A 25,882-nucleotide genomic window follows, 5' to 3' on the forward strand; every position below is an offset into this window, starting at 1 on the left:
GTCAGTATTTAACATGACATTCTAAAAAAACAATCACATAATTTTATAATAAATTTACAAGTGGATGATATACATATAGATATAGAGGTAGAAGTTCACCTTTACAATATTCTACTAATACAGTTTACCAAATTCAAGGCACAAAATTGTTCTTACAAAAAAGGTAAAAAAATGTTTTCTGCTCTATAATGCAATTTAAAAAAACATTTTTACAGTCTTTCTAATGTTCAAGGCATCTAATATTACTTTTTATCTTTGTAATTCCTTAATGTGACAATTGGCAAGAGGACCAAGATTTACTGTTTTTTCTTAACTCATTTTGCTTTTGAATTTTAAGCAAAAATATTGGTTATCGGACAGTAATGGATGATAGGCACAGGGCCGTCACTGTGTAGTCTAGAAAGACCATTTAACTGTACATTCCTTTGCCATACGATCCCATTAAAGCTGGCTTTTATAGTGGTTGATTTTAAAAGCAAGCCATACATTTTTGTCTAAGTAACAGAAAGAAATGGTATGGATTATGACTTCCATTCCGAAAGCATTCCAAAATATGAACTTCCTGTTAATGAAGACATATTTAGGTTCAATATATGCAACGTTGAACAATAAAACATAATTATAATTTATCTATCCCACACAGACTGGGTGAGCCTTTGAAGCACTGCCCTGCTACATTACATATTTTTAAATGATAGCTCATAAAAATATCACAAGAAAATTAACAGTTGATGAAACAATTGAATCTTCTAATTGCATGACCATCTCAAGAGAAATCATACAAAGTTTCTCTCTATAAAAAGAGTAGCATGTTACTGTACATCTAATAAAGTTTCAAAGGAACAAGGGTGATCACTACTTTTTATAAATTTGCCTGTCATGGTTCCCAGGAATTCTGATTACTCTACATACAATAGGTAAAAAAAAAGTGTTTTTCCCGTTCACTATCCAGGTACAGGATCCAAGAGAATGCCATGATAAAATGTTAACAGTTGCTCCTGCTAAATGCAAGTGCACTCCAGATTCAGTCCTAACATTTGATAATAATTCTGTTACAAATAACAGTCCTTTGCAAAATGTTATATTTCATTTTTTGCTTCATTGTTATTTGTGGCCTGTTTTCGTTGAGCAATGAAAGGATACATACACTTGTCCGCTCCCAAAAACCGGTACATGCACACCACCGCTTCAAAAGGTAGGATGCTAAAAGAAGGAAAAATATGAACAGGCATTTAAATGTATTGAAAAAGGTGGTTATTATTTGTTTTTTTAATTGCAATAACAAATGTAAGAAAATTAAAAATACTATCTAAAGCAGATTCCCGCAGTCTGGTGCCCTTCAGATATGACAGATACATTTAAGCTTCTAAAATTATTACTTCCCTTTTATAAAATCAACAAAGTCAGAAGCAAAGTATAATATTTATATAAATTTATATATAAATATATAATATGTTTAGCCTGAGGCTAAAAGAATGAAAGCATCTATTATTAAATGTGTCAAATGTAATATAATGAGTCAAAAGCTTTAATTATTAGCTCAAATTCTAACATTGTTCCAAGGAGTTACAGGCTCTCAGTGTTAATAGAACTATACCGTACAAGTGAAGCCTGTAATGTGTTTTATGGAAACCTGAAGGACTTCCTCTGAAGCATGAACCCTACCCTGATATTTTTCACTAAAGAATGTTCCCAGGGTGCTTACTCTTGGCTGCACACACTTTCAACTATTCTAACTAATGAGTTATTGGTGATGCCTCCATACAGCAATTTTATCAGCAACAAGGATTCTTAAAACTGTTACCTCTTTCAAAATTAATGTGCATTTCCTTTTCTGAGTCTTACTCATTTTTAGCTTAAAAAAAATAAAAAAACAGTACCCAGAGATCAAAGCCGAAAGACCAGGAGGACCATTTGGGCTGGATTTCATGCTTAAACAGGGCCTCACACTGAAACATTTGCTAACATTCTTTTTACTTAAAAATACTTACGCTACGCCTCATTCTTTCTTTCCTTGGTACTTTCCTTTTGTTTCGTGTGTTACTGTTTCTATTTTCATTGTATCTAGAGGCCTCAACAATTGGAAGTAGTATGAGCCCCTGAGGAATTTTATAAGGGCTTAAACAGATTTGTGAAGCCACTTAAAAAGGTGGTTTCCCAAGAAATAAGTAATCCAGAGCATCAAAACAGGGAGAATATCATGGAATGTCATGGTCCATATGCCTTTGATTAAGGAGATGCACTGTTTCTTAATTTCACTTTTATTCCTCCCAAAGACATTTGGGAGCGGCCCAATATTGTTAAATATATGTGCTCCATACAAGTGGTTAGTTTTTCTGAATTTTTGTGAACTAAAATGTTTCAAATCCAACAGCAGCTGAGTACAGAGAGGCTGGGGAATGAACTAAGATAAAATGTTCATCCATAATGTAAAGATAAATATCCCTTGCTAAGGACTAGCACCTACTACTGTGAAAAAAAAAGTTATGTGATAAAGCTTTTAACTTTTCAGGGTTCATCAGGAATAGATTGGAAATTGTTTAGTTAGACATCGTTACTGATTTCTATCGAGCCTGAAAGCCTGACTGTGCAGGATTTATGCTTCTAAGCAAGCAAACAAGGCCAGAAAATGTGTCCTTTTATTCTCTATGTTCAAAAATTCTGGATATTTTCCTTCTTCAGTATACTATTGATGAAGTCTGTTTTGTGCTTCTGTTTCTTCAGAACAAATATAATTGCCACAGTGATGTTCCCATATTAATATTGACGGACTGTTGCAGAAGGCAAAGCTCAGTGGCAGAAACTTGCTTTGCACCTTTAAGCATCTGCACGCAATGTCTGCTATTACCCGAAAAAGCTCAAGTAGTAGATGGTGAAGGACTTCTGCTTCATCCATTTTGCTAATTGTTGCACGTAGAATAGACAGTGCTAGCAGAGACAGAAAGACTGTGTTGGAGAATTGGTTGTATCAATCCCATAAATTAAGGAGTAATTATAGATTCCTGGGCCATTTTGTGCTATCACATTTTCGTTGACCAACAATACTACTAGCTTGAGATAATCAGAAATAAGGGCTGTAAAACTACCCAAATTTGCTTGCCCGTGTATCTCTGAAAGATGTACATGTTACTCAGTAGATCCAGATAATCACCTTTTCATGAAGGTGACCATATACATCAAACGAGGTGTGCAAATCATAGGTTGGTCTGTTAGGATAGCTCTCATAGCTTGCTTTACACAGTAATCTGGTTTCAAAGGCGGAAGGAATGGCTCTATTTCTTTTCTGAAAAAAACCAAACAAACCACATTTTAAAAATATATCAGATAAAAAGTACATGTAGATAGAAGACAACATCAAGCATGTTTGTCTTACTAATTCCAAAGGGTGAGATTGAAGAATGTCCTTGCTTATTTAAAATCATTTTTCTGCTCAATGTATGCTTAATGGAATTTATAATAAAACCTAAAATATATAGCAACTTCAAAAACTAAGACAGATAACACCCATATAGTATCATAAAATCAAAGAGTACGTTGTCACTGAAAACTCCATGGCATAGTATAAATACCAATAAAGAGAAGCTGAATTAAATTACTTAGAGAAGAAATTATAAAATTATAAAACTAGAATCTTACTAGAATTTTAACTGAAAACAATAGCTTACAAACACAACAGAACCATGGATCTTAAACTAACTATGGAAATCCAATGAACTATTTTAAACATTACATTAAAATCTGATCCAATATATTTTCAAATAGAGTATTAGACTGTGCTTCCCCATAACACAGAAAATAATATTTTTTTATTATGATTTTGTTCGCGAAGGGGGAAGATTGTTTACTGCAACAAAGCAAACTGATGCTGTGTGAAATGTATTTGATATACTGTAGCTGCATCATCTTTTTTTTTTTTTTGCATAATTAAACAAAATAAAACTTGCCTACTTACCTAATTCTGCAGCCTCTGAACATTCCTGTATCTACAAGGTAAGGACAAACTAGTGTTGTTTTAATACCATCTTTTTCAGCTGCCTTTAGTTCATGGCTCAGGGACTCATGAAATCCCACGGCTCCAAATTTACTGGCACAATAGTCCTAAATTGGTGATATAAGAAACAAGCATGAAACGAGTAACACAATTTAAAAAAAACAGTAACACAGTTAAAGTTATCATATTATTTTTATTAAATAAAAATGCCTTTTTGAAAAATTAAAGTAATAATCTCTGATATTGGTTTTTGAAGAAATAAAAAGCCCTTTGCCTTTCAAGCAGTATTTTTTTAAAAAAGCCCACTTCTCAATTCAGCCATTGTTTTCTTTTAGAGAAAGAAGAGCTACCTCAAGCAACTTGGAGAAACAGCCACTAAGTAGCATACTTTTTCTTAGGTTTGCTCAATGGTTTTGATTCCAGAAACTGGAATGTTTGGACTTCTACATATTAGCAGCTGAATCTGAGCAGAATTTTAGTCTATAGTGTGAAGTTTAGTTTAAGACTTAGGAAGCCTTCAGTGACAGGGTACTGAGGAGGAAGGAGCCAGGGGCAGAAAGGACACTAGAGTACGAAGGTCAGGCGTATGTCAGTTTAATACATTAGAATTTATTAACTTATCCTTTCTTTGTGGGCCTAACTGAAATTATAATTGTTTGCCACTTGTAATCTTAGTTTTATTTTCATTAGTAAGAAGGAAAAATACATTACTGATATAGGACACCTGTTTTTGTTATAATAAAAGAAGAATTTACAAATATCCTGGGCAATTATAGAACCCAGAGCTGCAAAGGCTACCAAGTCCAACCCCATGCTCATAGGAGGAATCCAGTTTGAAGCAACCCTGAAAGAAGGCTGTCCTGCCTGTTGGAACACTTCTAGCAAAAAGGAGGTCACCATCTTCCTCCCATTGTCCAGCTCCTTTCACTGTTAAAATAAGAAATATCCTCCTTTTGATCAAATGTTTCAAGCACATTAAAGAGGGATGGAGACATATGCTGATAACACTAGAGACAATACATGGTGAAGAGCCTTGCCAACAAATCACCTTATCTCAGCATCTTGTTGTTATCTCCTATAAATGCAACTGCTAGCCAGATGAAATATGTAACCTTAATCAATTATATTAGAAACAAAAAGCAGTTGGAAACAAAAAAACAACTATTCAACTGTGCTTTCCAGGAAGAAAGGAAGGACTGGAACATGGCTCTAGTTCCAAGTAGAGAAAATTTTACATTAAGAGAGAAAAATAGGTGCTAGGTGACTTATCAATTCTGATCAAATCTACCTTTCCACTTCAAATCTAAGCACAGGTCTTTGGCATTGTCTTTTGAACTAGGAATGCTCTGTTGCAACATCTAGACTCCTTGAATAACATATGGCTCAGTGACTAAGGTCCCAGGTTCATTTCTTAGCATCTCTCAGCACTAAATAAGCCCTCTGGAGATGTGCTGCCAGTTAATGTGAACAATCCTGAGTTGGTTGGACCAGTAAAAGGCAGCTTTATAGCATACCCTAATAACACTTTATGATACTAAAGTTAACTCTTACATCCTTGAGATTTCAAAAAGGAAGGGCTATTTTTTCTTTCTTTTTTCTACAGTGATAGCTTTACAACAAACATTTCTATAAAAGTTCTGAAAATGCTGGTGGTAGTCCTATTAGGATATCTATTGCTTAGTTCACTGGTGACTTAGTTTTCCAAAGAAACTAGATTAGTTACTCCTGATTGATGGAATCCTCAAAAGTTGAATTATTTTGTCCAAGTGTTGCATGCCTTACCTTGCACAGCAAGCTTGGTGCTAAAAGCAAACCCCTTTGACATGCAAGAACAGTTTTAAGAAATTTGAACAAACCTCTACTCCAGCAGTACTGAAGAGGCCAAGAGAGCTTGCAACAGTGACAATGTGTCCGTGGTTCAGTTCCAGCATTTTGGGAAGGAAAGCTTTAGTGGTCTGCAAAGAAGAACACAAGAGATAATGTCTTAATCTTTGATGTACCGGCCCAAGGGTAAGACAGCCAAAGATGTCATACTTAAGCAGTCTTCTGATCCAAAACCTGCTTATTTCATTTCAGGACTAAAATAGAAATTTAAGCAAAAAATAACTGGAAAAAAAGTTCTTTTAAGTTATTGAAACAAAAAGTAAAAATAAATAATGAATTTATGAAAATACCTTATATAAAATTACACAGGCTACCCATTAATTGTCTAGTGAAAATATTCAATTATTGTATTAAATCACACTTCTTCTATAGGGCTATTTAAGTATAACTAAGCCTGGATCCAAACCATACCTACAAGAGTATTCAAGCCCAAGTATTCAAGCAACAAGTTGCTTAAGTTCGTTCTATATTATACTTTGAATAAGGAATATCCAATGAAAAGTCCTTGACTTTTTTATTTCCTACCACATTAAACTGCTAGTCCACATACTTACCTCTTAAATTTCATTTCAAATGGAAGAATCCTAATTTATGGTATCAAAGGGGGGAGGGGAATGAAACCATGTGCACGATATCACTACACAAATGTCACAACATACCAGTATCAGATGTCAGGATGCAAGTACATAATGGTGCCATTTGTGCAATTACATTCTTGCACATGTCACCATTTTCATATCAGTGTAGTTTGCTTGGATATCACTGTTTAGAATTGTACACGCACCAGGAAGTAAGTCCCACTGAACTTAGTGGAGTTAAATTCCCTGTTATCATGCACAGGATTGCAGTTCTCTAACTCTATTCTCTCTTTTCTATAGAAGCCACCTTACTAAATATAGTATGAATATATAAAGTTGCAGTACTTTAAAAGGAATGCAATACCATATCCCTGTTCCATAAAAATCTACTTTTACATTGTACAGATATGAAGCATATTGTACTGCTGCCTGTGTTACACATTTTCTCTGCCACTTGGCTTCATTTGCTAATTTTGCAAAACCTTTTGCAGGTCTGGGTGGATTTCATAGACCCTGAGAAATAACTAACTGCTTTGAAGAGCAGTCTAAGTGTTACAAGGAGGTGTGTGTTATTTTTCAGGCTCAGGGCCACAACTGATCTTGAGTGGATTCCTATTGAGCAAGCTCCAGAAAATGAGTGGGACCACTAATGGAACCGCCATTTGATTTAATCTGTTTAATTAAGTTAAAATTATTCCCCTCTATTAAATAATTTCATCTTTCTACTTTTGCATGGGCAGGGGAAGGGTTAAGAAAGAAGTACAACTTTTATGCCTCAGGTTGAGTATCCCTGCATAAGAAATCCCTACTGCTTAAACTGGTCTGAGCATTTGATGATCCACCTTCCTATTCTGCCCTGAAAATGAACACAGCAAAGTAGTATGAAGCTTTCATTTCTTTCCTGGACCTGTTGACAATATGAGAAGAGCAAAAAGCATTTGGTTGGCTTGGCTTTGGGGCTCTCAGAAGACAAGATGGCCATTATCTTACCTAGTAAGAATGGAGATAAAGCTTCCTCTGACAACACTGCAACTATTTTCGCAAAACTGCAATACTTCAATAATTCTTAAATGTAAATTGCCCATATATGCTGCACTGATGTGAGGATCTTGCACACATGAGCAGCCTTGTCGTACTTGAATAAAGACTTTTTAAAAAAATTAATTAAGGATATTTTGAAACATGAGCTGACTTTCAGCAAGTAGCGGTACTAAAGTCATGGTGCCACAGAATACCATTGAATAACACTAAAAGCAGGATTGTTTTAAAGTCTGAGTTTTTTTAATCCTCTTACTTTTATTTAAAAGCAAGGGTCATATTTTTAAATAAACAATGGCTTAGCTAACCACTATTAGTTCTACTCATGGACAAAACATGTTTATCATATTTAAATGTAACATATTTAACACATATGGTTGGTTTGGTTCGGCATGGGGGGAAGAGGAGAACATAGCCAACTGTGTCTTACTCAACAAATATTGAATAAACATGATAGGTAAATTCTGTCAGGATCTATGATAGAAAATGCACTTCAATCTCTTAAAGATAAACATGCATATCATCAAATTAAATAGATAAAAAAGAAGCTAGCTTTGTTTAAAATGTTAAATTGTAAAAACAATTGCTATAGTTCAAATAAAAATGCATCATCATAGCAAGATCACTAACCAAAGGCCTGTGACAAGTGCTGAGTCAATAGTGATGGTGGCTTCCAGATCCTTACTCTTTTTTTAGTTACTTTAAAATTAGATTTACCACAGATCTGCCTTTCAAATAGGGGGCATGTTCAAAGGAAGGAGCGTCCTCCAAAGTGGCCATACAGCCCTGAGATCACTTTAAAAGATCCTTTCTTTTAGGTACCAGTGGCTGTATCCATAAATACACATCACTGTATGAGTGAAAAGCTATACTACAATTCAAGAATGTTCTTCCCAAAGATTATCTTACTGTTTGCATTTCAAAATGTATAATAAATATTTGCAGTCTCTCAGAGCAACATTTGGCCAGTTCCCTTTACCAGTACATAAGGCCAGAACAACAACAAAAAACTCTCACAAAGTTTCTTCTATATAATAAACACCTGGACATGCCTCTTGGACTTTTCTGAGCTTCCCCAGGCAGAAATTCATTTGAAATAATAAAGCATTTATAAGCTGTCACATTGCAGCTGCCATGTACTTGCAGGAAGGGACAATGTGCTAGAATTGTATTTCTGCTAAATTGACTATCTGTAAGCCAAAAACAGGGCTCAGTTTTGGACTGTTATACATCAATTCTGCACACATGAGGATTCTTCTCCCTTGTTCTCCCCAACTTAAATCACCTGCCATATGAATTTGCTCTCTAAATAATTGTTGGGTTGAATATCTTTACCAACAGCTGACTCGGTCTAATTTCATTCTTAGGATGGGTCTTTGTTTTTCAATCAGAAATGACAGAACAATTTTCACATGTTCCTTGTACCAGAGTTTTGCTTGCAGGTGTTAACTCAGAGCTCTGAACACTGCACAAATAAGTGTTTTTACTGGGCAGCTGTTGGGTGACAGAAGATTAAAGGTTCCTCAGTTCTTGCTTCTACTGATTAAAATATTTGTTTCAGAATTAACCTTGTTTGATCTATCTACTCCAACTTCCTTTGGAGTTCTTCCAACACTGACTCTTTTAAGTTTTTATTGCAGAGCAGGTAGTCACCTAATTAGAAATGCAAAATCTGAGGACCATACACAAAATTGTTAGCAATTTGTCATTTTTAAAGTAACAAAGAAAAAAAAAACATTAAGCACATGATTTGAAAGTACCAAATCAGTTTGACAATATGTATTAACTATATTTAATTTTAATTAAATGTCAATGACGTAAAATCAAATTTAGTTTTTTCATTCTCACCACATCTTACTTGGATGTTTAAAGTCCAAGTGTAGCTCTTGATCAAGATGTTGCACACTCCAGACCTAAATTATGAAATGGAGGTATATATTATGGAAACAAAGTGTTATATCACTTTTCCCAATAATGTCTGGAGTATTCATGTTGTTAATGTTCAGAAGTTAGAAAGAGGTTACATGGTGAATCCTTCCTGTTCTAGGCCTGTGTTTCCCCCAGTTCCGGTCAAGGAGTTATGACTGAAAAGTACTGCATGCCCAAGTGGTCAACATGAGCTGATACAGGGGTTGATAAAGTGTATAGACTCTCTTCCTTTGTTATAGAGACATTTACAGAAGAATCGCTGTCTTTTCAAACAATTTCTCTGTAGCTATAAATGAAAACTAAAAAAATAAAAAGACATATAATGCAAACTCAGATTCTGTGCCAAATACAAAGTTCCATACACAGCTCTGTATTCATAAATTTAGTATAGACTTCCTTATTTTGTCCCTCCTCTTATAGCAGGAGGCATCTGCAAATATTATGTGCCTTGAGAGGAAAGGGGATCTACTTCATTTAATCTCCAAAGTCAAGCTTGTTAAATCATGATTAAAGACAATTTATTCTGGGCCAGCATTTGCCTAGTTGCTTGTAAAACGCATAAGTTCCTTCATACAATGAGGCAGATGACCAAATTTCCATGACAGAACAAACTTTGCATGCAGAAAATCTCAAGTACAATTTCTGGAATATCTAAGTAGATTTGGACAGTACCTGCCAGTCAATGTCAGCAATATTGAGCTAAATGGACTACTGGTTTGATTTCATATCTCTTTAAGTAACTCTTTAGTAATGCTTGACTAAATAACTTTAAGTATGTGTGAATTTGGAAAGTTAAAAAAAAAGTTGAGCAAGATTTGTGCAACATTTTTTACAACCCAAATTATAAACATACAATATTACCATAAGAAAATATGGTATTTGATGGAAGAAAACTTGGCAATAACTATCTAGTGGGGGCAGGACTAACCGCAAAGCCTTTCCTAGAATTTTAGCAAAATTCTAAAATTACTAAATTAAGCACATAAGGATATTTTGCCTTTTAAGATCAAAATTTTCCCTACCTACCACTATATTCTTCAACTTGCAATATGAGTAAAGAGGCATACCCACATAGTTATTCTAAGATGTATATCCCACCTTTATTTTTGTACAACTCAAGGTGATATACATATTGTTCCTGCCTCCTAGTTACTCTACAACAAGCCTGTAAGCAGGATTGGACTTGACTGGCCAAAAGCCACCCAGTCTCCTTTCATGTCTAAGGGAGGACTAGAATGCACAGTCTTTTGGTTTCTAACTTTAACCACTTCACCAAACTGTCTCTTAGTCTCCTGCTTCCAATTGTGTCTTTGACTAATAAGAAGGAAAAATGAAGCTAATATATGAAGGAGCACCAATTTAGATTTAGAGGGAAGGTGTGAATTAGCCATCATCATAAAAATCTTTTTAAAAAGGTACTTAGCCTCATTATTAGAGGCTGCCAAGTTTCTGCAACATCAGGATAATCCCAAATGCATTCATCATCCTTAATCTTAATCTTACTTTTCAAAAAAGAGCTGTAGAGTTATTATTTCCAATACAGTAATAATCTTGTAAACTTAAAGTTTATGAGAAAAATGCCTAATGAAACTAGTTTCATGAAACTGAACAACTATATTGTTTTATGGGATGGGGACTAAGAATATTTCTATTCATAGAAAACTTAGTTTCTAATACCCCCCTCCTTTATTACTGTAGTTCGACTTTTAAAGCTATTAAGGAAGCTAGTTGAAAAGGTAAAACAACACAATGCAAGCACAGAACAAAAGTTCCAAACAGAGGAGTATGGAAATATGAATAAAACAGTGAAACATGGACAGAAACCAAGTTTCAGTCCATCACATAAGATGTTGCTAGTAGGGTTCCTACCAATACCAGTATCTATTTAATGGAGCAGCTAAGAGAACTGTTAACCAGATTCTGTGCACAGACACAAAGGAACTGGTTCAACTAGTTTTACAGCCATAAAAGGAATTCCCTTGATATACACATAGCAGTTACTCTTAACTCTAGGATAGGAGGACTCTGTGCCAAAAAAAAGAAAAAAGAAAAAAGCCAAATTGTGTGTCAAGAAAATCCAGATCTTAAAACAAAAATATTTTATTTAAAAATACACATTTCTTCTTAGGATCTTTAGAAGAACACACTCCACTTTGAGTGTATGAACTCAATTCTTTATTGCTATGAAACTGAAGAAGATAAATAAAAGCACTGGTAAAGAATGATGATTCTGCACTGGGACACTGGTATATGAGGACAACAGCACAAAATTCTCTTCCATTTATATCCAGTACAAGTTTTTTACCAAATACAAGTCTTATATCAACCAATGGCATTGTGGTATTCTTATGTCATTGACAGTATATCAGATAGTGAAATGTTAAAATGGGGGAAAAACCAGCAGATGCAGCAACACTGCATTATGAAAACCACAAGCTTTAGAGAAGGGCCTTGCTAGCCTGTCTAGTAATGTGGCCCTGGTCAAACCAATCTTCATTTCAACTGTTGGAGGGAAAATAAAGAACAAAAGTATAGGTCCAAATATAAATATGTAACTATGCAGCATTTTCCATTATAATCATCATTATCATTATATTATTATTATTATTATTATTATTATTATTATATTATATTTATTAGCCACCCAACTCTGGACGGATGAAAAACTCATAAAAATAGCTATAAACATTAAATCAGACGGACAGCCCAGACTAAAATAATCTAATAAACAGCAAAATCAAATGGAACAGAACAGGGGTCCTAGACAAATATTACAACTCTCTTGACTCCATGACCCTCTTAAATGGTACCAGAGAAACTTTGGTTTCCAGCATCTTCCAAGAGTTCCAATCAAAGAATAAATCTTTAAAGTCGATTGTATACACACATTTTGTCCTGGAGAAAAATCTATCTACAAGGTTGTAATGACTTGATGGCACATAATCAATCAATCTACACAAATTATTTACCATCAAGAAAGCAAATATGCCAAAGTAGGATTTTTGTGCCACAAAAACTTAAGAGTTAAGAAGTTAATGGTTTAGCAATCTTTGTCTCTATACTCCCTACACACTTTAATTCAGGATGTTAAGGAAGGAAAAACAAGAAAGTTGGCAGACTTTACTAAGGAACAACAAAGAAAACATCAAAAGCTTATTTTTAGGTACAGAATCTAAACCGCCAAGTCCCAGTAAAAGGAGTCACCTTTTGTCTTTCAGTTGTTCATTACACATTAGGATTTAGGTGCTAGGAAACCTCTAAGTCCCACTTACTAACACATTCCATTTCTAGCTGGGGAAATTCTTCACCTCTGTTCAATTAGCACCAAAGCTTGTTGCCATTTGGTTAAAAATCAATGAATAATGCAAATACTTAAACCTTGCCAATTACCACCTGACTCATTCTGAATATCCATTGCTGAGAAATGTAAGCATACTACTATATTGTGTTCATGTCCTGCTTCTGAAATTCGTATAAGCATTGGCTGACCCCCGTAAAGGCAGAATGCTGGACCAGCTGTACCTCAGGTCGCTTCCAGCATGCCCCCTCACTGAGCTGGGGAACAGTGAGAGGAAGAGAGTCACCTGTAGCTCTACTAAGACAGTAAATGTCCAAGGAATTACTTTAGTACAACTATGAATGAGACACATCACTTTTACACATTTCTAGTAAAGTACAATATTGGTCTAGCAGTTGAAAGGAGCCAATATATTCAACCTGAATTGTCCTTCCACGTGGACAAAGGATCTTCCCATTTATGGATGAAAATGTTCCAGTAGACTTCCTGTGAAAGGAATGGAATCAACATACTTTTCCCCACTGCAGCTCCTAGTGTTACCTTCCATGCTGCTCCAGAGGGACCCCATGGGAGGTGGTACTAGGAAGGGAGATCTGAGAAACCTACTGTCTAGGCAAACCAACCAACCAACCAACCACCAAATGAGCTTCATTCTTATCCAATGGACATTTCAGTGCACAAATCTTTTTCCACAAACTGGGATGGGAAAAAAACTTAGGTTCTAAAATTCTGTAAAAAATGATAAATATAGCAGGAAGATAAACAGATTTCCCTCAGAGAGAAGATCAAACAAAAAGATTTCATTAGGCTTTCTCTAAAAATACACTTTAAATGCTTTGTCAGTGAATGGAATATGCAATACTGATAGCTTACAAATCAGTGTTACCAAAACAAATTCAGTTTTTCATGTTCAAAATCCAATTTAAGATAACTGAGGTTTGCATAAAACAGCATAATTTCCTTTTAATAAACAATTAGAAAAAAAGTTTTGCTTACAAAATATTTGCCTTTTCACCTTTCAGTAAATTCTATATACTTTCTTCAGAAGAAAACTCCATTATGTTCAAGGAAGCTTACATCCAGCCTTATGAAAAAGTTTGGAAGCTGAACTGATATATGCAAATATACACAAGACCAGTGAATGGCTTAGGTTGTAATGAATGGATTAAGTTAAATATGTACAGTGGGGCAAAAAAGTATTTAGTCAGCCACCAATTGTGCAAGTTCTCCCACTTAAAAAGATGAGAGAGGCCTGCAATTTTCATCATAGGTATACCTCAACTATGAGAGACAAAATGAGAAAAAAAATCCAGAAAATCACATTGTCTGATTTTTAAAGAATGTATTTGCAAATCATGGTGGAAAATAAGTATTTGGTCACCTACAAACAAGCAAGATGTCTGGCTCTCACAGACCTGTAACTACTTCTTTAAGAGGCTCCTCTGTCCTCCACTCGTTACCTGTAGTAATGGCACCTGTTTGACCTTGTTATCAGTATAAAAGACACCTGTCCACAACCTCAAACAGTCACACTCCAAACTCTACTATGGCCAAGACCAAAGAGCTGTTGAAGGACACCAGAAACAAAATTGTAGACTGTACCAGGCTGGGAAGACTGAATCTGCAATAGGCAAGCAGCTTGGTGTGAAGAAATCAACTGTGGGAGCAATAATTAGAAAATGGAAGACATACAAGACCACTGATAATCTCCCTTGATCTGGGGCTCCATGCAAGATCTCAACCTGTGGGGTCAAAATGATCACAAGAACGGTGAGCAAAAATCCCAGAACCACACGGGAGGACCTAGTGAATGACCTGCAGAGAGCTGGGACCAAAGTAACAAAGGCTACCATCAGTAACACACTATGCTGCCAGGGACTCAAATCCTGCAGTGCCAGATGTGTCCCCCTGCTTAAGCCAGTACATGTCCGGGCCTGTCTCAAGTTTGCTAGAGAGCATTTGGATGATCCAGAAGAGGATTGGGAGAATGTCATATGGTCAGATGAAACCAAAGTAGAATGTTTTGGTCTAAACTCAACTCGTCGTATTTGGAGGAGAGAGAATGCTGAGTTGCATCCAAAGAACACCATACCTACTGTGAAGCATGGGGGTGGAAACATCATGCTTTGGGGCAGTTTTTCTGCAAAGGGACCAGGACGACTGATCTGTGTAAAGGAAAGAATGAATGGGGCCATGTATTGTGAGATTTTGAGTGAACACCTCCTTCCATCAGCAAGGGCATTGAAGATGAAACGTGGCTGGGTCTTTCAGCATGGCAATGATCCCAAACACACTGCCCGGGCAACGAAGGAGTGGCTTCGTAAGAAGCATTTCAAGGTCCTGGAGTGGCCTAGCCAGTCTCCAGATCTCAACCCCATGGAAAACCTTTGGAGGGAGTTGAAAGTCCGTGTTGCCCAGCGACAGCCTCAAAACATCACTGCTCTAGAGGAGATCTGCATGGAGGAATGGGCCAAAATACCAGCAACAGTGTGTGCAAACCTTGTGAAGACTTACAGAAAACGTTTGACCTCTGTCATTGCCAACAAAGGATATATAACAAAGTATTGAGATGAACTTTTGATATTGACCAAATACTTATTTTCCACCATGATTTGCAAATAAATTATAAATCAGACAATGTGATTTTCTGGATTTTTTCCCCCATTTTATCTCTCATAGTTGAGGTATACCTATGATGAAAATTACAGGCCTCTCTCATCTTTTTAAGTGGGAGAACTTGCACAATTGGTGGCTGACTAAATACTTTTTTGCCCCACTGTAGGCCAAGCAGTGACAACCAAATGTCACATCCTTGACACAATGAAGTAGTGATAGAGTAAGTTTCTTTCTTACTCACAGACCCTCACCCCCAAAAGAAAAATATTACTGCCAGATGTATTATGTCACATACTTCCATGTGTAATGTGTGTACTCCACTTTGATTCTGGAACAAGCAAGATCTGCATGTATACTACCATAATAAAGACATCAAAAAGAGTACCGTAAGGTAATTCATTCCAGAAAAACTTAAAAAATAGGTACAACAGATTGATAGTTATTCCTGCTATTCATTTTGTGTTTGACTTGCTATTAATTAGAATAGTTTCTATATTGCTTTTCATTACAAGGAATCACCAACTAGTTTTTTAAAAGTTCTCTAAATCATTCTGAAAAGTATTTATACCTTATTAAGCACTGCAGAAAAGTATAACAGGAATGTTTTAAAATAAAACAAGTAAAATTGAAAACAAAAACAAAAATAGTTTTTAGTCAAAGCCTATGGATAAACAGACAAGAAAAACAAGGAAGAGTTAAAAAAAAAAAAAACCTTTGGAGATATAGGCGAAGATAGAATTGGCAGGGAATTCTGGAAGTTGCAATCTGAACGCATCTTGGGGTCAACAAATGGAGAGCACTGGTATAGTGTCCCATTTTTGGAAAGTGCAGCTCATTTCTTTTGATCTCAGAGCCTTCAGTGTAACTGAGTACCATCAGATAAGGATCCTATACAGGACAGCTGAAATTTCCAGGAGAAGGCTGTTCCAAAGGTAAGAAAGAGTCAGACATCTGCCTTCTCTCTAGTGATATGGAAATACATCATACTATATCTTTTCATCAAGATTCCTATGGCCCTACCCTGACCTCGTTCAAACCAACTGTTAAAACCTGGTTTTCCCTGTGTGCCTTTGTGCTAGCTGAGTTGCAGACCCCATCAGTGAGTGTTGTTTTCCTCCTGTTTTTCTTTTTCTTTTAATTGTTCTAACCCGTTTTTACTGTTGAATTCTGCCTAGAGTTGTTATGGTATTGGGAAGCTTTACAAATTTGAAAAATAAGGAAATTGGTGCTAAGAGATACTATTATGTTATGTTCACACTGCACTTATGTGAAAATATGTAAGATTCAATTCTGGCACCTCCAGAGAAAGAATTTTGGAAAGAAGGCTTGGGCTCAAGAATCTAGAAGGTCATAGCCAACCACAATAGATAAAAGTGAGATAGAAAGTTTCATTTCTTTTAGCTTAAGGCAGTTTCATGTGTGCACCACTGCCGAGTTGAAAGGTGGCTTTACAAGAGTGGGATCCAGAGATACTATTTGTGTTAACTGAAGCTAATCCTTTGTAAATAGAGCCTGATCAATGGAAAAATCAGAAAAAAAGCTTTTCAAACCTACATATATAAATAGGGAGCAGAAGTGTAAAATGTTTTGAATTATGAGTTATAACTATGCAAAAAAGCCACCTTTCATTTAGCAGATATCCCAACAATGAACAAGGTCACTCCTAAAAATATACATCTCTTTCAGTTCATATATGGATGTTGTATACAATTAGATCTCAGCATCAGTGCTTAGGCTTTACATTCCAACTATTTATCACTGATCTAAAGTACCCAGCACAAGCTCAACGACCTAAGAACACAATGGAGTATCAAAATACTTCAACTTCTATCAACTTCAAAGAGATTTTTTAACAACCATCAGCTCTCATGGTCTTCCATTTCTATTCAATGGGCATATTTCAAGTCTTAGATTTGAAGTGTAGCACTAACAGACTTGGTTTAGTTCAAGCTAAGTCAAAGATCAATTAATGCATTTGATGAGGAGGTTGGATATTAAGTACACAAAAACAATGTATACAATAAAGATATGTATCTGTGGAGAAGCTTGCTGCCCTGAGCTTATTTCATAATCTAAAAAACTGGAGTTAAGATTGACGTTGATGAAAAAACACACACTGAAACAACTTCGATGACACCTACTTGCAGCCATTTTTAAAATGCACAGGTGAGGACAATTATCTACAAGATACTTGAGGGCATACTTAAAAGCCTCTGTTAAAAAAGCCAACTGGTCTATATTTAGATTTTTGCACAGAGGTAGAACCACCATTTATCACTGACTTCAGCACATGCCTTTAGTAAACTGTAGGAGATTTTTCTATATATACAGAACAGTATATAGTACTATTTAAATTAATCCTTCTTGGCATCATCTGAGTTTCCTCTGGAAGGGATAAAGAAGCAATGTACACATTCTAAATATAGGTTGATATATACATGATGCTTCAAAGCTATGTTTAGCTTAGCCTTAATGCCTATACAGCATCAGGTTAGGAGACCAGGAGAATTACAGGGGCCCACATCCCCTTTTCTCTCTTACATGAACTTCCCCAGTCATTTCAATCCCAATGTTGTTGGATATATATATCTCAACACTAATTCTGGAGAGCAGTAACCAGGAAGGATGCTTGCAAATCCAGTGTGCAAGATGACCCAGGTAGACTTAACCATGATGAATATGTAAAGCAAATAATGGAAGGAAGAGGATCAGATAATTTCATATAAAACAGCACATAAACTGCTTGTACACTTTCACTGCCAACCCTGTTGAGAAGGTAGGAAACATTATGTTGGCCAATAATTGCAACCAATAGCTCTAAGTTCCTCTGAAAAAAATAATGGGTAGATTTAATATGAGATTAAAGCAGATTAGTTAAAACAAAATTTGACAAATCAGATTCTAAGGCCATCATCACAATAAATAGAGCAACATTTTAGCTTCCAAACTCTTATGCTAGATTTTAGCCAGGCTACCTACAGTGTAAACAGAATGATTCTACCTCCATAACAACAAAAGGATAATTAGGTATACTCTTCAGCCACATCACAAAGAACTAATGTGAACATATGGTGCACTGCTTATTCTAATTTTGTAAACATAAGAAGGTCAAGTTAGTAATATGGCATCAAGACAGTAAGATATTCAAAATAATTTTCTACTATGACAGTAGTAAAAACTATGTTAATGTGCATCATCTTTATTAGAAAGGACTGTTACTGTATGTATAAAGTTAAGATGAACTCAATGTTGTCCTCCTTACAATTGTTACTGTGCAGGTCAGACTCAGTAGCAGCCCTATTTGGAACCACATTTCCCCAAGAATAGCACTTACCCCGCACTATGTTTTAAAGATCTTTGCTTGTTCCTGTTATAATAAAGGAAGGGTAATCTTAGTAGGTGGACAGGGTTCCAATTCATGAAGCTCAACAGACTAGAAATGTTTGCATGAAAAACAGCAAATACATATATTTAATATGGCGCACAGGTGTTCTGATGCAAAAGTTATTTAGAAGTTTCGGTGCCTTTGCTAGAGATATATTGACTGAGCTGTTTTATTGTTTGCAGATGAAACACATATATTACCAAACATCACATTTTAAATACATAATGTGCTCTAAAGAGCAGTTTATGGGGTTGCTATATGCAGTGGATTCCGAACATGACCCAAAAGACATTTGGAACCTTTTTTCTCCAGCATGATATGCTTATAAATAGTTGCAGGTCCTTTATGAATTCTAATGTAGATTAAAAAGTTTAAGTACCATTTTTTAAAAAATAAAAATCCCATATATTTAATAAAACACTTCATGATGAACTACCACTGCACCTAAAAAATGACACTAAGGCCTGTGTCCCACTGTGGCTCCCTTATGGAAGGAAGACATTCATCAACAGAAAAAGCAGTTACTCTCCTATGCTGTTCTCCCCTCGAAAATAGTTCTGGGGGACTTGTACAGAACAGGGGGAGAAATCTGCACAAAACCTCTTTTGCACTAGGTAGCATTTTTTGTAGATGAAAGGAAGCAAGACCCTATCACCCAACTTCTTAGGAATAAAGACTGTAGCTTGATCAGCCATGAAATTCAAGGTTTTAGATGACTGATCATTGTCACAATGCACACAATAAAGACTTGCTAATAGTAATATACTAAACTACATGTGTATTTATGATCATCGGTAGCAGATGTTAATAGCTCAGACTCCTTTTGAAATTTTAATTGTTCATGTAGTCTTGTTACTTTGGATTGGAAAACAAAGAGATGCCTAAGTATCCACATAAGAAAATAATTTCTTCCTAAAGACATCTTCATTGAACTACAGAAGTTGTGAACATTTAAATACAGAGGCTGTGGTTGCTAACTAAAACTGTACAAAGTTGTATGACTAGATCTGGACTCATTTTTAGTGTAGTCTGCTTCAAATAAAACACTGCTCCAGAGCAGAGAGAAAAAGCCTGAAGTAAGGATAAACATTCGTAAGATGGTGCTACAATAATCCTATGTACATTACTCAAAGGTAAGTTCTGCTAAACACAATGGTGCTTATTTGTTAATACATTCTTACAGGATTACATTTAAATGTTTTACTATTAGTTGGGAATTTTAAAATGATTCCTTAGAACACACAATTTTGTAAATAATTGATTTAGTTGCCCAAAGGAAGAACAACTAGATGATCCAGTATCCTCCCATATATTTATAAGGATTTCATGAATGTCAAAACTACCAAAACCTCTCATTTTCATATTATGTCACTAACCACATTTGTGAAGTTAGTACTTTTTCTGCCTTTCTGAGTATCAGCTGGATATTTATCCTTCATGCAGAAAAAGCTTCTAAGTACTTTCTGTTTGTAAAATTCTAAATGCAAACTTGAGTTATGCAACTAGTGTGTGCTGAAATGGGCTCTCAGATCAAGTCACTCAACAGTATGCAGTATGGATCTAAAGAGTATGCTTGACATAAGGGTCATGAACCACTTGTCTGCTCTTCTCTCTTAAGATATGCTCAGGAAATACTTAAGATTCTCAGTACAAGGAGTTACAAACTATATGAGGTGCTGAGATGGTGAATACTATACAATGGTGTGTGAATCATTTAAAAAAACTTATTCAAGAAAATGATACTTGTTTGCAGTCAGCAACAGAAACCTTAAAAAGAGCATTCTCAACATTAGAGGACTTAAGACTGCCAAGAAAGCAAAGGGGGGCAAGGAACAGCTTCCTTCTCTCCACAGATTTCCATTACTTAGTACTCTTTAGACACTTACCTGGGAAGTAAGCCCCATTGGAACTAAGTTACATCTAAACCTATACAGGATGGTAGTACAAGTGATGAAAGCAACAGTCATTCAAAGTCTACTTCAAGTAGCAATAGAGCAGAAAGTGGACTACAAATACCCTATAGAAAATTCACCAGCCCAGTGATTGAAAACAAGGCTAAAGTGTACTTCTGCTTGGGACTTCAGACAGCTGCTACTACTCAGAAGAGAAAATACTCTGTTGAGCAATGATCATAGTCAGGGTAGTGAAGCTTCATGTATTTGAGGCAATAGTTTCTTGCAGCCAGTTCCAACCAGATAAACAAAAAGTGTGTTCAAAAAGAAGTGCCCTTTTTTATTGTCATAACACACTAGATATATTACAACTTCTAAAGAGCCAGCTGCATGATATAATTCAAAAGGAGAACTAACAGAACTCCCAAGTGAATGTTATTTAAATTCACTGATGTTTCTATAATAGTATCTCTGAACTGGAAGGTCTATATCACTCCAAACTCCCTCTGAAACCTGTAGGACAGAAGTTAGTTGTGACAAACATGTCTAATTACTGTATTCAACTAAACACCAATATACAGTACTTTCTATGGATCAGACTCAGTGAATAGGAAAATCAGCAAAAATGTAGAAGGCACAAGAAGTCTAAAGCAAAACCATTTTAAAACTACAGTCCTATGCAAAAAAAATGCTACAAATTTTAAACTTCATTCAACTTTAAGAGGAAAGGACAAAGCAGAAATGGAAACACAAAAATGAAATAAGTATAAGCAAATGGTCTTGTTCATCTTCAGAATATCAAAGTTTACTGCAACAGACTCAGACAGCCACCCAACTAGAAATAAGTATATTTACCCAGAAATGTGCATGGCAATTAACCATCATGGTCCTCTCAATAAGCTCATCAGGACACTCCAGAAGATGGTGCCCAGAAACCACACCAGCGTTGTTCACCAGGACTGAGACTTCACCAACCTCCTTGCAGACTCTCTCAGCAGTCTTGTACACATTCTCTCTGTTGCTCACATCACAAGTATATGTATGAACTTGTAAGTTGTAGGGAGGTAGCACTTCCTCTTCACCATGCCCTGCTGCTTACAGAAATCCAGAAAAGCAAAGGAGACGGACAAATAAGAGTTTAATTAAATATATATTCAGTGTTTCCATACCAGGAAATAAGAAGCAATTATTAATCTACCCAGTTTGACAAGATTCTTGTTAGTCTTGTTCCAAAAAATAGTGTGACAACTACATACCAAAACAATGAAGTACCAAGCCCTACAAAGCTAATCTTCAGTAGTGATCTACTGATGCCAAATGGAAGGTAACAGGACCAAGGAATGCACCAATACTGATTTAAAAAATGGAACTGAGAAGCCCCAAACTCAGTGGGGACATGCAGACTTAGCTTTTTCATATTTGTTCAGAAACAAGCATTATTGAGTTCCATTAATTTACTTTAACTTAATTAGTAAGTCCCACTGCACTAATTAAGGCTTACTCCCAAATAGATTTAACATTATTTAAAATTGTTTAAATAATTGTGCAAAGTTATTATTATGCCATTTATTACCTCAAGCAACTCCTACAATCCTTATCTGAAGAAAAGCACATAACATTTTGCTCATTTTATAGCAAGGGTGGTCAACTTTCCATATCTTAAGCTGTAACAATCTATCAAAAAAGTCTAGCTCCCATTATGAAAGAAACAAAATTCTGTTGTCACCATTATCATTTTGCAGTAAGTTTTGAACCCTTAAACTTTCAATTATTTATCCTGCATCTCACCAGCCAAAGTCATTTTGGAGTAGAATGACATGGAAATTCTTGTTATAAATATATGTGTCCTGTGACTTTGGAATCACTGATCAATTGGGCAATTTCTGATTTTCTCAATTTCTGATTTTCCCTCCCTCTCTCTGTTGTTCTATACAACTGTACAAATTAAGAGGCTTCCTTACCAGTTCAATAGAACACTGCTATAAATTCTATATATAGTAGCATCTGCCTCTAGCATGTAAGTCTCTGGATAAACAAAAAAGGTCCAAATTCCTAAACTTCTTGCATGGCAAGAATGGAGAATATTCCCCCAAGAGCCACAGTTTGAAGGACACCCTTCAATGCTTGCTCCCCCGACCCCCAAAACTTTTGAATACTTTCAAGCCTGCTGCTCTTAAGAAAAGAGCAGGTCACTCCACTCGAGTCACTCTGGAGAGGGCTGAAAAGCAGCAACACAACTCACTGAACCTCCTAGTGACTTGTGGAAATGTCTCCTCCTGCAAAACACCTGGATTTTCCTCTCTTAGTGCAGGACCACAACCATACTGTATTTTTATTCTAAGCAAAGAAAACCACCTTTGATACAGCACTGGTCCTGAAGGTTAATTGATCTCGGTACAGCAGGAAATGCCTATTCCAAGCACTATCTAGCAATAGTTTCAACTGTGGCAGTCACTGCTGCTCCCAGACAGCTCCCAATTTTCTTCCCTGCTCGTTATTTCACTGTATCTCAGGCCAGGGCTCAACGATACCCACGGACTCCAATTTTCCTTCATTGAAGGAAGCAGCACTTGATGCCCACTTTTTCTTTCCGACTTGGAGAAGCTGGGGCTGTCCCCACGCGCCGATGCTCAGCCCCGGAGGGTCCACCCGCCTTCAGCCATCTCCGTTACCTTTCTGAGCCGCGACCACAGCTTCGTCGGAGATCTCCCGGTAGATGTGCCGCACCATGCCCGCCGTCTCCTCGTTGCTCTGCGTGTTGATGTCCCACAGCACCAAGCGGGCTCGGCGGCGGGCGAACTCCAGAGCGAAGAGGCGACCCAGCCCGCTGCCGGCGCCGGTAATCAGGCACACCTGCCCCGCCACGCTCTTCTCCTTGGGGCGCATGAGCCATTTGGCGGCGGCCACCACGAACGCCCAGAGGACTTTGAAGGTGACCACGAAGAATTCCAGGATGATGTTCATGGCTGCGGAGCCTCCCTTCGACGGAGAAGCCTCAGAGGATTTTGCGAGCCGCGTCTGGCGACGGCGCGAGCCACGAAGCGAGCGCGCTGGGTTCCCCGCACAGAGGTCTCGGGCGCCGGCTCAACAAGTCAAGGAGAAGCGCGCCAGCGCATAGCAGGAAGAGACCCTGTTCTCTCGCGCCTTGCCCCGAGCAGTTCAGGGAGCGTGCCGGTGACTCCCACTCTCTCGAGAGAGAGGCAGGCAAGAAGCACAAACTCCCTGGCTAAGCCTCTCAGGACACTCTCTACAGACACCTGGCTGGCTGGCTGGCCGGCCGGCCGGGACGGATCTCCACGGAGTCCTCGGAGTCCAACTCCTCCCCGACTCTGACTCAGCGGTTACTTTTTGCGGCGGTCACCAGCCCTGTTACCTAACGGCCACCTTGCCCCTCCTGCAGGAGAAGCCAAACCTACGCCCGGCCCGACTAGGGAAGTCGGCGAGTTTTTGGAGATCAGAGAAAAGTTATGAGGAAGGCTGCCGGCGCTCGCGACCGGGGTTCCCCTCCGCTCTGCCTCACCCGCTCGCGCACCGCTGGGCTCCCGCGAAAGGACGTTCTGCGGCCACCTTCACCGCTTGAGCGAGAAGCGCCGAACGAGGTTAAGAAGCGGCTGCTTCGGGCGCCACTGCTGCTCTTCCCCGTCTCCCTCCCGAGCCCTACCTGCACCCTTTACTCGCGCCTACGCCAGAGATTCATGCATCTCCCCCTCAGTGAGCATGTTCGCACCGCTCGGGGCTCTATATAGCCCCGGCGCGAGGGCGCCAGCCCGCCCCCACCGCCCCCCGGTCTGCGCTTCGCAGCCCGGCCCCTCCTCCTCGTCGCCCACTTTGCATTCCGAGCTGTTCCTCCCCACAAATTTCCGCCCAACAGCGCCACCCTCGCAGTTCGGTGGACGGCCCGGAGTGGCCCGAGCAGCCGAGCCCGCCACGCGCGTGACCGCCCCCCCCCGCCCAGCCGCTCCCGGGAAAAAGGCTGGCGGCTTCTTTCTTTCGTTTCGGGGCGTCCACGGCCTCGACCCAGGCGCGGGCGATCGCAAGGAGCCATCCTAGGCGCGCGTCCGTGGGCAGCGAATCCCATTTCAGTCCACAGACACCTGAGTCGGTAAACCACGGTGTGACCACGGGGTAGCAAAGAAACCACAAGGGCTGGGTTCATGCAATACTTGCAATGTACAAAAAGAGGGGCCAGGATTTATCTTGCGTGATCTGTAAGCCCGTCCAGAATGTCATGCCATCTTGAACCAAAGTTACCATCGCATTAAATTATCGCAAACTGTTAATCTGATGCCAGAACAAAAGGACTTGATTTTTCAGGTAGCCCAAGACTGCCGTTTTCGCTGTAACAGACTAACCCCGCCGGAAACCATTTGAACCGGGTGCGCTACTGAGCAGAACCCCTAATTTTCTTTACATGCGAAGGAAACTGCCGCAAACTGGAGCGAAGGAGGGGCGCGGCGCAGCGCTGCTTTCAGCCTGAAACCAATTCCGTCGTTTAATCCGCAGGACCACCTCGACGTGTATTTTTTTCCATCACCTCCCCCAATACCCGGAGACCGGATAAATTCGATCCACAACGCAGAGCCAAATAGTCGAAGATGTTTAAGTTTGAGCCACTGCGCGCAAACAGGGATGCCAACACGGCTGCACACACGCCGCCTCGTGATCTGACTTGCATGCAAATGGAGTTTACGGCCAAGGAAATGCATACAGGACGCGAAAGACTGGAAAAGATTAAGTTCAGAAAAGAATTACTTGTGGGGCGCCACGCCGACCATTCAGCTAGATTTGGAAGGCCGGAAGTCAAGGAGGTGACCTACAGACAGCAAAATTCCAAACCCGGCCAATCCTATAACTTCAGAAGGCACCTGATTGAAAGCCACTACGTCGAAAGACTTTGCTCCCCTAATACATTGCAACGCCTTCTTTTCTTTCGCCCTCGCAGTGTCGAAATGCATGCTGGGAAATGTAGTTTTTACATAGCCATTTGGCTTTCTTTTCACCTTTTGGTCTTTCCCGAATTCAGTTTACACACGATAATACACAACCGGATTCCGTTGACGCATCGTAATCCTAACGAACAGGATCTACTGTAATGAGGAAGGTTTAGACTAAAGCCTCTTTCAATCGAGCTTGATTCCCGCTGACAGGCTGGACACGTCTGTATAGTTTTCATGGCAGTAAAACGAAAGAGGTTCGCCGTTGCCGAACTCCGAGGCAGTCTCTCGTCCAAGTGCTGCACAAGCCAGACTCTGCTTAGCTTTCAAACCCAGC

General features: G+C 38.2%; 1 protein-coding gene across 1 annotated transcript; it reads right to left on the reverse strand.

The window, feature by feature from the left end:
- On the reverse strand, positions 1-24,373 carry RDH10 (retinol dehydrogenase 10). Its single transcript, XM_088149243.1, has 6 exons — positions 23,284-24,373; positions 21,467-21,702; positions 5,848-5,946; positions 3,953-4,098; positions 3,152-3,283; positions 1-1,203 (listed from the first exon to the last, which is right to left on the reverse strand). The coding sequence occupies exons 1-6, from the start codon at positions 23,573-23,575 to the stop codon at positions 1,080-1,082; spliced, it is 1,029 nt and encodes a 342-aa protein (XP_088005369.1). The 5' UTR covers positions 23,576-24,373; the 3' UTR covers positions 1-1,079.
- Between the last annotated feature and the right edge of the window lie 1,509 nt (positions 24,374-25,882).

This window comes from Python bivittatus, unplaced genomic scaffold, assembly GCF_059951505.1.
Source record: "Python bivittatus isolate LINGU-HERP-01145 unplaced genomic scaffold, Pbiv_v1 ctg000590_np1212, whole genome shotgun sequence".
NCBI lineage: Eukaryota > Metazoa > Chordata > Lepidosauria > Squamata > Pythonidae > Python > Python bivittatus.

Excerpts from the sequence above, each read along its gene's own strand:
- RDH10 (XM_088149243.1), bottom strand. The coding sequence starts at position 23,575 with ATGAACATCATCCTGGAATTCTTCGTGGTCACCTTCAAAGTCCTCTGG. Across the intron at positions 3,284-3,952 it reads TTCAGAGGCTGCAGAATTAG|AAAAGAAATAGAGCCATTCC; the intron begins GTAAGTAGGCAA and ends GGTTTTTTTCAG. Across the intron at positions 1,204-3,151 it reads ATGGTCACCTTCATGAAAAG|CATCCTACCTTTTGAAGCGG; the intron begins GTGATTATCTGG and ends TCCTTCTTTTAG.